The sequence below is a fragment of the Triticum dicoccoides genome, chromosome 1A (assembly GCF_002162155.2).
Source record: "Triticum dicoccoides isolate Atlit2015 ecotype Zavitan chromosome 1A, WEW_v2.0, whole genome shotgun sequence".
In the NCBI taxonomy this organism is placed as follows: Eukaryota; Viridiplantae; Streptophyta; class Magnoliopsida; order Poales; family Poaceae; genus Triticum; species Triticum dicoccoides.
In genome coordinates, this window is record NC_041380.1 from 524,971,235 (window position 1) to 524,988,142 (window position 16,908).

Here is a 16,908-nt window from a genome sequence, read left to right on the forward strand (position 1 = left end):
GTCAACCCTCTAGCTCGCCTGCTTCAGCGACGCCGCAGCCAGCCGTGTCCTTCCTGCCTCCAACGCCTCAAGAAGATTGCTTGTCTAGGTTGTAATATATGAAATCGTAGGAATAGTCCCATTAAAAGTTTTTATTTGCCAAAAAGAAGGATCAACCTAGGCATCTGCGTCAGTCGATACACAGAATCATATATTATTGATTATTCGACAATGCGGCCACCTTGCACATTTGCCAGCCACATCCCCGGGGCGAATCCCCAAGGGTCGTCGCCCAGGCATACACCACCATGACATAGCCACCGCCACCCTAGTCAAACTCTTGGGCGGATGATGATGAGGGAGGTTGGAGAAGGAAGCATCACATAGGGCCATCCCCCACTGCAGTTTTGTATGTCGCGTTTTAACCGTTTTCCTTTTGGGTTTCAATTTTCTTGGCTCTCTTCTGTTTTTTGTCTTCATTTTTTAAAAAATTTACTTTTTATTTTTATTTTTTAGTATGTGTCTACTTTTTCCATACACATTGTATATTTTTTGTACACGTTAGGACATTTTATATTCATGTTTAACATTTCGCAAATACATGGTAACATTTTTTTTTCAAATATATGTTTTGATGTATACTTTTTCCATAAACATTGTACATTTTTCGTATACATTTGAAACATTATTTTACACACGGTTAACATTTTTTGAAACAAACATTCTCGAACATTTTTTCGAATGTGTTAAACATTTCTTAAATACATGTTGATAATTTTTTTAAAATACATGCTGAAGTATTTCTTTAAGTGATATGAAGTTTTTAAACTATGTAAACATTTTTGTACATTCTATAACATTTTTTAAATGTCACGAATATATATTAGAAACACGTGAACATTTTTAAAATGTAACACATTTTTTGAATAGTACTAACCATTTTCTTGAATTTCACAGACATTTTTTACATTGTACAAACATATTTTCATGTCATGAGTAGTACATGTTTTTTGAAACACATGAATTCTCTTTAAATGTCACAAACATGTTTTTTGCCAATGGTATCAAACATCTTTTGATCATTATGCTAACAATTTTCTTACGCTGCCCTACGTGGGGAATAGGACGCACGTTCCGTTTGTACTTCTTCAGACTGAGACAAGAAATTGACACAAGAAATTGAAATGATGATCTTAACAGCGCTGTGCTTGTGGTCCTTTTTTCAAGTGTACGGCAGGTATGTTCATTGTAAGGCCCATACAGAGTATGTGTCCATAGAATTGCCCGGCCGAGAGAATCCCAACAAACTCCGATCATCCTGTGACGCGCATGATCAAAACGCCAACAGATGGCCGATTCCACCGCGCACCCGCCGCCGGCGGTGGATCAGCGAGTCCAGCGGCTGGCTACCCGCGCCTCCATCGCAGTCGCCGCTGCGGCTACGCTCTTCCTCCTGTACCTCGTCCGGCACGCCTCCACCCCCTGCTTCCCCGCGTCCCACACCATCCCCCTCTCTCCCTTCCCCCGCAACTCCTGCGACGCCGCCTCCCGCCGCGTCCTCCCCCCGGACCGCCGGCTCGCAAAGCTCCGCTCATCCTCTCGCTGGCGCCGCCGCTCCACTGCGCTAGCGTCCTCCGTATTCCCCCCGCTACACGGCCTCCGCCTCCTGGCCAACTCCTCCCGCGTCCTCTGCCTCACTGCCGGCGCCGGCAACGCCGTCGACGCGCTCCACGCAGCGGGGGTAAGCGAAGTGACCGGGATCGACCTCGTGGACTTCCCGCCGCTCGTCCGTCGCGCAGACCCCCACCGCCTCCCCTTCTCTGACGGCGCCTTCGATCTCATCTTCTCCGACGACCCGGCGGGGATCTCCGGCGCGCTCTTCCCGGCTCGCGTCGCCGCGGAGGCCGAGCGCGCTGTCCGCGACGGAGGCGCCATCGCCCTCGCCGTCGACTGGCAGCAGGACCCCGCCGCCGTCGCCGCGCTCTTCAAGAGGTCGCGCGTCGTGGATACCAGGGCTGTCACCTTGGATGGCTCCCAGGTCAGGTTGCTAATTTTTCAGAGTAATGGCACCACCCTGAACCCGCGATGATATTCTGAACCAGTGTTAAAGTAATTCTCCTGTTCATCATGTTGTTTCTGTTTAGATCAAACACTAGATTTTACTGAGCTATGGATTTCTGCATCAGAATACAACTGTAACTGTGTAGATCAATAGTTGAGAAAAATGGAAGATTGCTGCGGTGCCGGTTGCTCTAGCAATAATAAATTTCTAACATTCCCTGAAAGTTCGATCATTTTGCTGTGCTTGTTTTTCTAGCTACGACCATACGAATTAGGATCAACATATATCAATTCAATACAGATTTTGGGAATATATATATAGGCTCATATGCACCGCTTTGCAATTTTGCAAACTTGTGGGCTTTTAATAGTTCTTAAAAAGATCATGGTACTATAAATATTGATATAGATACATATATACAGAAATGTGTGAAGAAGATATGATCATTTATGTACTGTACAAAATAGAGTGCTTCTATGGTTTGATGGAGTTTTTTCGTCTGCTATTTAAAGCAAATTAATGGTTGTGATTAGAGGACTACTCGGCCGGTTTTCTTTTAAGAAAGGTTAGTTTGGTTAGTTACAAACATTGTTATCCAGGTCCAAAGAGGTGAAGACTAAAAACCCATGGACAACCCATGCACACACTTCATGTACAAGTACAACCCACAAGCACTTGTCTGAAAACTACCAGGTCTAGTGCCATAGTTGTGTACTCATCTCCTTCGCCCGACTGTCTGGACTCTGAAGAGAAGTTACCGGCTTGCCGTGCATCCTAACCCTCAGAAATCCCAAATTCCAAATTAAATTATTGTCCTTGACCTCCAATTTGATCATCATCCCCACCCGGACCTGGCCGGCGCCCAAATCCTAAACTTTGGTCATCTGCCCAACTGAGTCCTAATTATTATACCATCCCAATGTTCAATGTACTATCTCTACTCCTAAAGGCGGACTTGGTAGCTTCTCTTTCACGGATTTTTTTTCACCTCGCCTCCCACCATCATCTATTTTCGTCTGGTTTTTTTGCCTCATATCCATCCAACGCTCCACGCTGGTTTTTTACTCTCCCACCAACGCCTAGAACACCTACGCACACATCTCTCTCACTCGCCTCTCCCCCATCTCGCCTCTCCTTGAGCCATCGTTGCTGTCGTCCAGTACGGATCACTTCCTCTACTGATTGACACCGCCACAGCACAACCGGATCCCATCTGGCTCTCCTTCTTTCCAACATCCACCGATGCATCGTTGCTCCGCCCCCGCGCGCGGCCGCCCGGCTAACCTAACCGCCTCTATCTTCGATGATGACCCCGACACCGGCGCCTCCGTGTTACTCTCCCTGTTTGGCTCCCCAAATCCCTCTGCCTCGCCGTCACGGACGTCGATGATGACGCCTCCCTGAACCTCGACAGGTAATGTCACATCATCTCAGTTTCTTCAGAATTGACATGGTCAGTCATGTACTGAAAGTGTGATGCTCTTTCTGTAGTTGGCCCTTTAAATAGCAAGTGGGGTGTGTGTGTTGCATCTGATGTGCACGAGCTCAACCTGGCGAGCTCCTGGGAGAAGAAAAACGGAGCCACAATAGCCCTGGCGAGCTTGAGATGACGAAGGTGCCACAGGTGGTGTGGGAGAGGAGATGGTCTCCATCCGAGGTCCGAGGACCAGCCATGACGTCGAGCTGCTGCAGCGTGGAGTCAGGAGTGTGTTCGCACCCCGGCGTGTCCCAGTATGTGCTTTGGAAGACACGCGTCAATCTCAACAGACCCTTATGCGTCCACATTATTTGCTTCAGAAACAGATAGCAGCTCTCTGATGTAGTAAGGAGAAACCAAGAACGATAGAGCATCCTCGTGTCAAACTCAACACACCCTGGCACTTCTCCATTGTTTGATTCAGAAACAGGCAGAAACAACTGCTATCTCTGAATTTATTACCGAAAAAGGCTTTCGCCCCGCTTTATAGATAAAGCAGACCGCCAAAGGACATACAACCACACCAAGTCCACACACACACACCCAAGTACCACAACAAAGTCATAAGGTTCTGCTGAGGGCACAGCTCAACAAGCCCAAAGAAAGAGAAAAAACAAAGCGAGACCCTGAATTTATTTAAGGTTGTTTCTCTTATCTCTGTTCTGATGTACATGCATCTTCCCTTCCTATCTTCCATACATATATGTGCTACAACCATGAGAAGTGCATCCATGAACGCAGTGGCATCTGCACGCACCGCATCAACGGCGCGCGTGCCGTCGCGATTCGAATCAGCCGAGAGTGCTAGTTAGAGTATAGGCCAACGTTGGACAGCGATATGTAGCGTATATGTGTATTCCAAACTGCCTGACAGTACAACCTGACACGCCCAGTACGCTCGCAGGCGAAAGGACGAAAAACTTTTTCCACCACGACGAACGGCAGTAGTACTGATCGCTGGCAAGTGGCAACGTCCTTTTCCACCACGCAGAAGCATCCTGCTGTCCTCATCCATCGCCGCTGTGCCGAGATGTCCCGGAGCTCCTCGTCTGCTCGTCATGGCCGGGCAACTCCAACACCGCTGCCATTCATCTTGTGCCCAAGGTGCCCCGGGTCGGAAGGACTGAATCGCGCTGCATGAGTTGAAGGTGTGCGCCCCATCGCCGGCGCCTGCCGACGCCACACATCCGCCCCCAGAATTGAACGCACTAGAGAACTCGACATCAGACAAGGCCCCAACCTGGCCCAGAAGCGCCCGGCCCTGATCCAACGGCCGCATCTCTGGCGAGTCCACGCCTAGGACCGAATCGGCCACGGCCGGACCGGCGGCGCCCAAAACGTACGCCACTTCACGCACCACTGAATCGGTTGTCGCCCCCGTCGATCTGCAGTACCAGCGCGCGGAGCAAGCTCGTAAGCCCTAGAGTCAACGAAGAACAAGGATAGAAGCAGAATTTAACTCACCCAGAGGCCAATGCCGGCGTCGTCGCTCCGGGGATCGGCATGATTAGATCCAAACAGACCTCGAGCGCCCAATTTGTTGCCGGTTCTCTGTAGTCTTTGCCCTCAATCCAAAAAGGGAATTGATGTGAGACGCGGGACAGGGGTACAGCCGTCGTACAGGGCCCCCAGACTGCGTCGTCCAGACAACTTTAAAAAATCAGTACTGGGCCTGCGGAGTAAAGAAAATGCACGCTCTGCTCGACAGGTCTCCTCTGCGTCAGATGTGCACCCCACAAGGACAAGGGTATTCACATGTATCGACTGATGTATGTCCACTTTCCTGGTCTGAACGAACTTTAGCGCACTGATCACCTCGCCTGGACGACCGGTTGGATAGTTGCGATCATCTGCCGCTGCGTTCAGGACGGCCGCTCTCCTACAACCATGCCTTTTTTGTCCTGTAAATGTGCTACAGATATGTGCAGCAAAGTAGTCTTCATGTGCGAGGAAGCAAAGACGATATGATGCTATGCAATCATGCTCCTGTTAGTTGGAAGTCCAATCTCGGCTTGATTACCGCTCTTTAAGCAAAATTATTTCTAACAGATCTTATCCTAGACGATTCTTGCTTAAACGATTTTAGAAGCACAACTACCAGCATGTGCACTTAATGAAATGCAAGTCCGAATGCAGATGCTGAAAATAGTTTGGGAATTATACATATTCAATCTCCCAGTTTGTGATTTTCTTTGTGTTTATGTTGTACAAAAATGTACGAACGAGTGGCATGTGTCATCTATAGCATGTCCCCTTTGTCTGAATGTTCAACTAGAAGAGTTTCATCTCATTTGGCAATGAGCACTGCAATAATACATGCAACTCTTTACAGCTACTAACGTGAAGTTGCACTCAGGTTCTAGCATGGACTAAAGAGTTATTGTTGGTATGTATCACTTTAATTTTTACAGTCTATAGGTATTTTATATGGCCAGTATTGATCTCAAGGACAACATGCTGTGATTTCCTCTATTACTTCTGGTTAATATTGCTGTAACTACAGTCACTACCATTCAAAATTTTCTTTAGAGGAACTACAACAGGTATTTCTGCTGACCTGAACATTGAACTAAGCAATACAAAAGGTTCATGTTGTTCCCTTTCCAGATGCTTTAGAACAGACAAGTGATGATGTTGGAATAAGAGGTTGCTTGATTCCCTTTTATGCCATAGTTCATAGTACAACACACACGTACTGCAGCCTCTTAAATTATAAGATAGGAACCACTAGGGATCAGACTACTGATCCCTAGCGTTTCATCATACTAGTCCATAGCTGTAGGATTAGTGGCACACAAGCCGTTAGATCCTGTGCGGGAAGGACGCATGTTGTTAGCTAGATTCTTTGGTAACGTCCTCCTTTTATTACGATGCTTCCTATAACTGCTCTCATCCTAGTATTACGATTACCATGCTTCCTTCCGGAAACTGCTCTCGTCCTAGTAGCCAGTTAATTTATACGAGCCTTTGCTTCTTAGAACCAAGTTGTCTAGACTGCTTCTGCTTCCATCGCTCAATTAAGCAAGGATGTCTCATATGATACTAGTAAAATTTCATACCTTTTTATTTTCAGAAGAAACATATTATTGATTTTATGGATCCTAGTAATTTAATCAATTGCTCTGATGTAAGGAAAACTTGTATCCAGTGGAATTTATTTTTATTTCCAACACAATAAAAAAATGTTTCCACAAATGACACAATTTGCTTCTGTTGCAATCCAACAAAAAATTGTGTCCAAAAACCATGCTTCCATGTAACAAAAAATTGCATCTGAGAGTTATTTCTTTGATATGGGAAAACAATGAATCCCATGAATATTTATTATGCTTCCACCGCAAGAAAACTTTGCTTCCGTCCACCACAAAAGTCTTTCCATCACAAAAACTGATTTGCTTATAACGAAACATAAGTTAGATTATATACTTCGTCCATTCATACAACATTTTGCATTTCATTTTTTTTCTTATTTTCTGTTCATGTATGGATTCTTACAGAATTCAGACGCTGTTGGGTGCTTAAGTAATATGTTAGAAGTGTTTATTTCCACGCATGCATCATCAAATCGGCTGTGAGCTGTAAGGTCGAATGCTTAGTATTTTTGCTCATACAGGAAACTCACTCAGTTCGATTAATTCAGCTCCAATGGTGGTATCTGGAAGACATGGAAGTGTACAATTTTTCTGTATGTGCTCTCATATTTATATCCATTTTTTTTATGCTTTCTTGAGGAAAAAGACTCTAGACCGGAGAGGGATTACTCCCTATCAGGGGCGAAGCTACAAGTTAGTCTGTGGGGTCAGTTGATCCCACAGTTTTTTAGAAAATAAGCCTAAAAACACTGTTCAGTTACTGTTTATACTGAAAAAAACATCCAAAAAATACCATTGACCCCACAGATACTTTAGGCTGGCCTCGCCGCTGCTCCCTATAGGTCTCTTCCAAGTTTATTTACCCTGTTATTTTTCCCTTTCACATTCTTGACCGGAGTGACTAATATGTGCCATGGTATACGTGACAACTATTGCCTATCCATATGATGCATGTTTTTTTTGAAACAGACATTCCTTATATTAGTCACTCCAAAAGAAAACATATATACACATAAAACTGAAAAGAAAAGGTGGAGTTTATATAGCGGATGCCAAAAATTACATAGACACACCTATGGTGACAATAAATGTATCTTTTCCAATTTGCCTCTATGCACGACTTCTTTTTTCTAATTACAAGCTTATCCATGTAGCTCTCTAATTTAAAGTTGAAAATAAAACAAAAACAGCATACATAAACATGACATATCTACAGGGCGCGGCATGGCGCCGCGCGAGAATAGCTAGTATATCCTAAAGAAATGATGTACGTAAGCCATAGGTATCTTATGAAATAAATTTGGCTATGACTAGGTGTGATTTGAGAAAGCTAATGTTGTAGCCATAAGGAAATTATTAGATATAATCGAGGAGAGCTATGGTGGCATAAATCCAACGCATTATTGCACCTCTGAACCCCTAGAAAATACATGAATCACATCTTGGCTATATATATGCGGATATTGGAAGGGGGAAGAAGCAACCAAACAAAGCATAGGCATGGCCATGGGAGCATGGTGGGAGATGAAGAAGAGCTTATTAGTGAAGCTGAGTGTGTATCTGCTGATCATCGCCATGGCTAACTGTGCTCGGGATATTCCTGACTCCATTGCCAAGAACACTCGTACATGATAATTTTTTTTCTTTTTTCATTCTTTCTCTCGGTCGACCGTAATTCTTGGCTAATCGTGGCAACCGGTCATGGGGTGCAGACGTACACACCTGCGACGACATCAGCGAGACGTGGCGCGGGGGGTTGTGCGCCAAGCACGGCACTTGTAACAAGCCGTGCCGGGCGGAAGGGTACGACTCGGGCTTCTGCGCCGCCTTTCCCTTCCTGACCACCTGCTGCTGTAAGAAGAACTGTGTTGATGCTCTGCAGCCACGCAGGAGCAGCTTTTTCTGCCAATGGTGAAATAAATAAATCTCGTTTCGATCGCGTCGTGCGTGCCTGCCTATAGATGGCAAAAAGAACATTCCTATTGGGCGTGTTTGATTACATTGCCGATCCAGTCTGGCCCGGCGAGCCTGGCTCTATTGAGCCGGTTTGAGGAGATGCATGCCAAAAAAAAACCCAGATGCACATAGTTTGATTGCCTGCATGCCCCTAGTTGCATGAGACAACCATTTTTGATCTGACGTTTGGTTGCCCACATTGCATTAGGCTCACATATGACATGGTGTTTGGTTGCAACCTGCATAAGGTGTTGTCACCACTTCTAATTAGTGGTGAGCTTACCACATAGAATCTGAACATGTAGCGCCATCTACTTAAACAAATGATAGTTCATCCTAACTACTATCAAATGACAATTTAAATTATTAAGAGCCATTGGCTAAATAGGGGATAGTACATCGGTGTTGCTACTACCAGATCTTCCTCTTCCTCTCCTCTTCTTCTGCTTCTGCTTCTGCTACTGCTGCTGCTGCTTCTTGTTCTTCTTCCATCTTCTTCAAATCCTGCACTGACCTCTGTTAAGCCACATCGCCTCTGCCCACTCCAACCTTTTGGTCTTCCAAGCGTCATTGTCAAATGCCTCCACACCATGGCCAGAGCTAACAACATCGTCAGGCTCGACATCTTCCTCCTCAGGCACGTGTTCATCAAAGCCCCACTAGAGGATCCAGTTATGCAGAATGCAAAGCAAGAACTAGGTTAACCTGAGTGGAGTATGGGTGGAATGGCTTCTGATCCAGGATCTTAAACATATTCTTCAGAGCTCCAAATGCCCTCTCAACAGTTACTCTAAGGCTGGAGTGTCTGAGATTAAACAGCTCTTGTGCAGTCCTAGGATAGCTCCTACTAGAGAACTCATTGAGATGGTACCTTATTTTCCTGAAGGGTGGAAGAATACCCGACCGACATGCATAGCCAGCATCTCCAATGTAGAACTTGCCATCGGGGATGTTGATCCCATCAGGTCCACTCATGCTGTCAGTGAGAATGTTAGCATCATGCGCTGGCCCCTCCCAGCTAGCCAGCACATATGTGAACTTCAGATCAAAGTCAACAGCAACAAGCACATTCTGGCTTGTGTAGTGCTTCCCCTTGTATGCTGTAGACTGTGACCTAGGAACTCTGGCAGTGACATGAGTACCATCTATTGCCCCAATGCAATCCTGAAAATGGCATCACAAGCCTGTGTTAGTGCTCAACTTGAACAATACAAGCATATCAAACCATGAAAAGTGTATATTGTCAATGCTCACCTTGAAGTATGGATACCATCTCGGGCTTCCGCGAATCTTGGGTGGAGTCTGATCAGATGGTCTCTTGATCATCTCTCCTCTAAGCTCCCTAATAGCATAAAGCACTTGCTTGAAGTACCTAGAGATGGTCTCAATTGATCTCCTGAACGTGTTGTGAATGACCCTAAACCTCTGGTTATGGACAACAACATGGAGGAACATGACCACTTGCTCTTCGACACTGGTGTTGATGCTATCTTGTAGCAGCCCCCTACTCCTGAAGGTCTCGACAAGTCTGGAAAATGGTGCTCTTTTCATTCTAAGCATCCACAGAGCCTCGACGTCATTGCAGTTGTAGATGTAGTTTAGATTTTGGATCCTCTCCTGTTCCCGGGGAAACAATGGACCATAGTGGATCAAAGGTCTTCCAACACGACGAATAGCTCTCTGGTGCATGAACATGACCCATGCCTGAATCACACTAATCAGTGCTGCTGCCTAGATTATCAGCCTCATCTGTGCGTCCATAACCTAGTCGAAATCGACGGTTCGTTCAGTAGGAAATCGATCCTACACCTAGCTTAACGACCTAACCACTGAGCTAACAAAGGGCGGGAGGGGGGGCTGCTTACCGGCGTCAGAGATGAGGACGACATAGGGGGAGCCATGGCACAGACTAGGTTGACCAGATGGTGGCCAACAACAAGGGGAGCACCAGATCCGCCGCAAACGCCGCCGCCGCCTATAGCGCAGATCTGAAATCGCAGCCACCGCCGGTGGTGTAGCAGTAGGGAAGAAAGGGGGCAGTGGCTATGGGTGAGCGAGTGAAATGAGGGTGAGGCTAATTTGGCGCCGGGACGGCGCGCCAAATTTCCATCTCCCGCCATCCTCCCTCGCCCTCGCCTCACTCCCACCCGTGCGACCTCGCGCCGCACTGAGCCTGGCTCGCGAGAAACTGTCGATCCGAGCGTTTCCAGCGAGCCAGACTCTGGGCTGCTTTGAGAAGCGTGCGATGCAGGCCCAACAGGAAAACCAAGCAACCAAACAGTCCTCACCCTTCCCGTGCGGGCCTGGTTGGGCTCGATGCGGGCAACCAAACACGCCCATTGTGAAGCAGCGGCACCATGGTGGTATCTGCCCGCTTGTGTCGGTCGTGTGCTAATGGGGATTTCCTATTCCCTGGTCGCTCTGGCCCATTTACGTACCAGGCCACTAGCAGGCCTTGCTTACTTGCTGGAAAATTTCAGCATTTTAGCAGATTAGTGTTCTAACAACACTTCTAGCAGTGATTTTATTCTTGTTTTAGACTCTGTTAAATTTCACTACTGTTTTTCTGTTGAGTACCATGCATTCCAGAATCTGTGAATGATGTAATACATTCCCTTGTTTGGCACATGTCGAGATTAATTACGTCTATTTGTAATTGAGATTTTTGATTTCTTGCAAATATGAATACAAAATTCAAAGTGATTTTCTTCAAATTGATGCTTGGGATCACAAGATAGTTATGTAGATCTACTGCCTACACAGATTATCAATGACTACTGTTAAAGTCTACATTTTGTCGATATTATGATTGCTTTACAAAGTGCTCTCCCACACATTTTATTAAGTCATGACATAAGACATGAGCAGTGAGTAGCTACTGATTTCATCATATTATACTCCCTAGTGCTGCGAGATCTACTCCATTTTGAAAATTAGCTTCAAGGTGTCATACTTAGCAATCTCAGATCCACACTAATGATTCCAATCCAATTTCTTGAAATATCTATAATTTTGCAAAGTTCATTACAACATCAACCATTATGGTCCTTAATTTACCGCACATAAATTAATTATATCTGGTTTACCCGTATATGTAAGGGAAACACTTATATTCAGACGTCAGATCTCTTCCAATCGTCAGACCGTTGCTCCATCGTTGATTTCGTTTTGATCGCATGGCCGAGAAAAGCTTCAACAATATCATGTATGTTCCATCCACCCCTAATTCCTGCACATATAATTGGCACACCCACGACCCTCCTCCAATCCCGCAAAATCCGCACCTCCCTCCTCCTTCCAGTTTGGTCAAATTCCTCCCAAACCACTCCAGATCTGGCTCTCCATCCTGCCGCCGACGAACGAGGCTCCTTGGCGTTTAGATCATATGGCCGACGGTATAGAACGACGCATCATGTCCTCCACCGTGACCTCGCCCGACGCTACTCCTCTGTGGAGTCCCTCTACATGGTTCCTTTAGTCGAGTTGACACCGTCTCTGATGCTTCCTGCCATGGATGCAACCGGTTCCTCAACATGGCCACAAGTGGTAAGTTTGTGCTTCGCTGTCACATGTGCAATGCTTCATGGATCTGTGCATACCCAGAACCTTATTTCCGGGGATGTTTTCCTCCCCAGATTCACCCACTTGGGTGAAAGCTCCTTATTTCCGGGGATGTTTTCCTCCCCAGATTCACCCACTTGGGTGAAAGCTCCTCGCCAGTTAACTGTGCATCGCCACGTGTATTTGTTTGGGTTCCTGGGATGTACGATTTACTTGTGACTGTATGCATTCCTTTCAAATTTTCTCAATGTTCTTTCCGTTACTGTTGGTGCGCATATCGTTTTTGTGCTGTTTGTGGGCCGTCCTGCCGTGTTGACTTTGTGTGCATGCAGGTTGTTACTCCCTTCGCGATCCACGTGAGTGTGCATGTGGGTCGGCAATCGCTGCAGCTTTCACCTTGCCCTCTAGAGCCACCGCTTTCCTTAATCGGTGCCGCCGTCATCGTTCAATCTGGAGACCTGTCGTTGCTTCTTACTTGATGGTTCTCGACGCCACTTCAATCGCTGTTCTGGTTGCTTGGGAATACTATAAATACGTGTGTGCTGGATCGTACTAGGATTCACCAGCAGAACGCCCTGGCGCACGGGAGTGCAATCCGTCGACTCGATCTTCGCTGCCGTGTGAGGCAACGCCGTGGCCGTCCTCATGGACCGCGGCCGCTGCGATGGCCAGCAGGTCATGCACGACATGTTCGTCGTGTTCTTCGGCTGGGCGGACGACCTGGAGGCCCTCGAGCTCGCCAGGAAGATGGCCGAGGTGCCGAGCACCCCGGCATGTAGATCACCATGGTGCGCTTCCTCGATGGGAAGGCCAACATCCAGGAGCACACGGAAGTCGCACTGCTTCCGTCCAACGCCAGGAACGGTGAGAAGAGCTATACCTTCTAACGCTTCCAGCTCTGGATCCGGTGACGCGCCGCGATCGACGGCCTCGACAGCTCCTCCTTTTGTGTCCCCGCGCACTTCCTCGCCGTGTAGGACGGACTGGCGGCGCCCAGGTCGCCGACTGCTGCCAGTGCCAGGACAGGCAAGCTACACGTACGCTGAGCTCGCTGAGGAGTTGCACGGCGCAGACGACCACATCGGCCTCTGACGACCTTCCCGTCCTACCCGCGGACGCTTCGAGCTCGTGACCTTCCAGGCTGACGGCATCCCGCCGTTCCGTGTCATCTCATCACCGACTCGACCTTGCGTTCGCCCAGGTCATCGTCCCCTTGTCATCCGCGACATCGGAGCCCTTCGGCCCGCGTCGTCGTCATGGAGAGATGATATCTCGGAGAGGCTCGAGCTGAAGCTAACAGGACGAGGCGACCCTGCTCCTTGACCCTACTCCTCGGCGTCAACTGTGGGATGGCAGCACTCTGCACACGATGGCTGCCTCTTCCACGCTCTCTTCACAGTCCGTGCTGTGTCGCGCGTGTGTATGACACCGTCATTCCCAACTACTCGGTACATTCCAGGTAAGCGCCACCGCCACATAACAGAGTCGTCTACCGCTGCAGGTAACTTCCTGTCCACCATGCCGGCAATGCTCTTTGTGTGGTACACGAACTCTGAAGGCAAGTTCGTGTAGTGCTGCACTTCTCCTTCGGTCCTTCCTCACCGAATCCTTGTTAGCGTCCAACTTGGCCTAGCCCACACTCTGTTCACGTTTGGACGTTTATGCGCACATGGGCCAGCATTCGGCAGAGAGCCCACTTCATCCCAAAAGTCTGGACTGAAAGGAGGAATACTCTCCCTTATAAGCTGGTCATGGATTCCTTCCGTAAGCGAGGTGGAACTAAACCAAGCCATCCTCCACCGGTGGACAGCAGCCCTAACCTAACATCCCATCCCCCTGAGAAGCCCCTCAAAAAGGCATGGCGATGCTGGCTATGATACCAGATGTTAGCGTCCAACTGGGCCCAGCCCACGCTCTGCTCATGTTCTGAACGTTTTGTTGGGGAATGTAGTAATTTCAAAAAAATTCCTACACACACGCAGGATTATGGTGATGCATAGCAACGGGAGGGGAGAGTGTTGTCTACGTACCCTCGTAGACCGTAAGCGGAAGCGTTTATCAATGCGGTTGATGTAGTCGTACACCTTCATGATCCGTCTCGGTCAAGTACCGAACATACGGCACCTCCGCGTTCAGCACACATTCAGCTCGATGACGTCCTCGCCTTCTCAATCCAGCAAGAGGGGCGAAGTAGTAGATGAGTTCCGGCAGCACGACGGCGTGGTGACGGTGTTGGCGAAGAACAATCTCCGCAGGGCTTCGCCTAAGCACTACGAAAACTATGACAGAGGATAAACTAGAGGGGACGGGGTAGCCGACACGGCTTGGTGTTTCTTGATGTGTCTTGGGTGCTAGCCCTACCCCTCTATTTATATGTTGAGCCTTGGGGTCGAAACTTGGAGTAAAAGCCTCCACAAAGTCGGTTTCACCTGAAAGGCAAGAGTCCTCCTCGGACTCCAGGGCCAGACGCCAGGGACCCTGGCGTCTGGCCCCTTGACTCTGCAAAATTTCCTTTTGCACTTTCCAAAAACCTTGTGGGATTTCCCCTTTGGCCCAAATAAAGTGTTCTCGTACCCAAACATTTCGGGAAACATCCGGAACCCCTTCCGGAGACCAAACACTATTATCCCATATATCAAACTTTATCTCCGAACCATTCCGGAGTTCCTCGTCATGTTCGTGATCTTATCCGGAACTCCGAACAACATTCTTTTACCAACATACATAACTCATAAATACTATATCATCAACGAACGTGAAGCATGCGGACCCTACAGGTTTGAGAACTATGTAGACATGACCGAGACATTTCTCTGGTCAATAACCAATAGCAGAACCTGGATGCCCATATTGGCTCCTACATATTCTACGAAGATCTTTATCGGTCGAACCGCATAACAACATACGTTATTCCCTTTGTCATCGGTATGTTACTTGCCCGAGATTCGGTCGTCGGTATCTCAATACCTAGTTCAATCTCGTTACCGGCAAGTCTCTTTACTCGTTCCGCAATACATCATCCCACAACTAACTCATTAGTTACAATGCTTGCAAGGCTTATAGTGATGTGCATTACCGAGTCGGCCCAGAGATACCTTTCCGACAATCGGAGTGACAAATCCTAATCTTGAAATACGCCAACTCAACAAGTACCTTCGGAGACACCTGTAGAGCACCTTTATAATCACCCAGTTACGTTGTGATGTTTGGTAGCACACAAAGTGTTCCTCCGGTAAACGGGAGTTGCATGATCTCATAGTCATAGGAACATGTATAAGTCATGAAGAAAGCAACATCAACAAACTAAACATTCAAGTGCTAAGCTAACGGAATGGGTCAAGTCAATCACATCATTCTCGTAATGATGTGATCCCGTTTAATCAAATGACAACTCATGTCTATGGTTAGGAAACATAACCATCTTTGATCAACGAGCTAGTCAAGTAGAGAGTCATACTAGTGACACTATGTTTGTCTATGTATTCACACATATATCATGTTTCCGGTTAATACAATTCTAGCATGAATAATAAACATTTATCATGAAATAAGGAAATAAATAATAACTTTATTATTGCCTCTAGGGCATATTTTCTTCACGTTTATTTGCACATGGGCCAGCATTCGGTAGAGAGCCCACTCCATCCCAAAAGCCTGGACTAAAATGAGGAGGAATACTCTCCCTTATAAGCTAGTCATGGCCTCCTTCCATAAGCGAGATGGGACTAAACCAAGCCAGCCTCCATCAGTGTACAACAGCCCTAATCTAACACACCGACTCCTTGTCAGCTTGAAAGCGATAGCACCACCACCACCAGGGGTATGTGCTACTCTCACGCCTCAGCTTAGGTGTTCCGCGGTGCCACCGTTGTATGCAGCCGTGTATCATTGGCCTGCTTTCATTCAGCAAACCTAGATGTGGATACCATGATGTTGAGGTTGCAAACTTTAGTTTTAGAACTAATTGTCACATCCCTAGTTCTGGTAATGCCTAGTGCTAGCATCTGGTGTTGCATCATGTTTAAATTTTATCTAAATTTGAAATAGGGGTGATCAATCCCTAGCACCAACAGAACTCAACTAGGTTCAACTTAAAAACATTTTCAATGAACCCAAAGTGCCTCAAGAAAAGTTCATGATTTTTGGTTAAGGTAGAAACCTCTGCCAAAAATGATGAATATATTTCTTGGACATTTTTGGATTTTTGAATTAACTCATATTGTATTTGACTTGGGGTTATAAATTCCTATAAATACTTTTATAACTCCAATCATTCTGAAAAATATTGTGGGGCTTTGGGCTAGTCCATATTGCATCCACAAATAATTTCAGAAGCAACAAAAATGGTTTAGTATTATTACTAAATCAAAACAAAGCAAAATAAATAGAAAACAGAAAGAAAAATAGGAAAAGAGAGAAACTTACATGGCGCTCACGTGTAGCTTACCGGCCCAGCCCACCTGGCACTGCCAGTCATCTCCCTCCTCACACCAGGAGGACAGGAGCGCGTGGCCGTGGCGCGCTGGCACGCGCCTGGCCACCTCCTGCTTGCCGCCGACCGCCTAGCGCTAGCTACGGACGCCACACACTCTCCCGCGCATCCCTCGACCGCTTGCTCGTCCCCATCCCCTCTCTGACTCTCTCTCCTGTGACCGACCATACGCACCCGAGACCGCCGACGAGAACCACCATGGCCATAGCTAGCCCCTCGCCCCTCTGTTGTGCCCACGAGCCCCGCGTCGTCTCCCTCGTCATCTCCACCGAGCCAAGCCAGCCGGGAC

At 47.2% G+C, this 16,908-nt stretch overlaps 2 protein-coding genes across 2 annotated transcripts; both read left to right on the forward strand.

Annotated features, from left to right (window-relative positions):
* Positions 1 to 1,327: 1,327 nt before the first annotated feature.
* On the forward strand, positions 1,328 to 2,329 carry LOC119354496. The gene has a single exon (XM_037621217.1). It carries the CDS (start codon positions 1,328 to 1,330, stop codon positions 2,066 to 2,068), a length of 741 nt encoding a protein of 246 aa, XP_037477114.1. The 3' UTR covers positions 2,069 to 2,329.
* A 5,778-nt stretch (positions 2,330 to 8,107) lies between these two features.
* LOC119317289 lies at positions 8,108 to 8,549 on the forward strand. Its single transcript, XM_037591751.1, has 2 exons — positions 8,108 to 8,234; positions 8,323 to 8,549. The coding sequence occupies exons 1-2, from the start codon at positions 8,111 to 8,113 to the stop codon at positions 8,523 to 8,525; spliced, it is 327 nt and encodes a 108-aa protein (XP_037447648.1). The 5' UTR covers positions 8,108 to 8,110; the 3' UTR covers positions 8,526 to 8,549.
* Positions 8,550 to 16,908: the final 8,359 nt, after the last annotated feature.

Bases quoted from the DNA above. Each gene is read 5' to 3' on its own strand.
- LOC119317289 (XM_037591751.1), top strand. From the start codon at position 8,111: ATGGCCATGGGAGCATGGTGGGAGATGAAGAAGAGCTTATTAGTGAAG. The intron at 8,235-8,322 runs GTACATGATAAT...CATGGGGTGCAG, and splicing joins CTCCATTGCCAAGAACACTC to ACGTACACACCTGCGACGAC.
- LOC119354496 (XM_037621217.1), top strand. From the start codon at position 1,328: ATGGCCGATTCCACCGCGCACCCGCCGCCGGCGGTGGATCAGCGAGTC.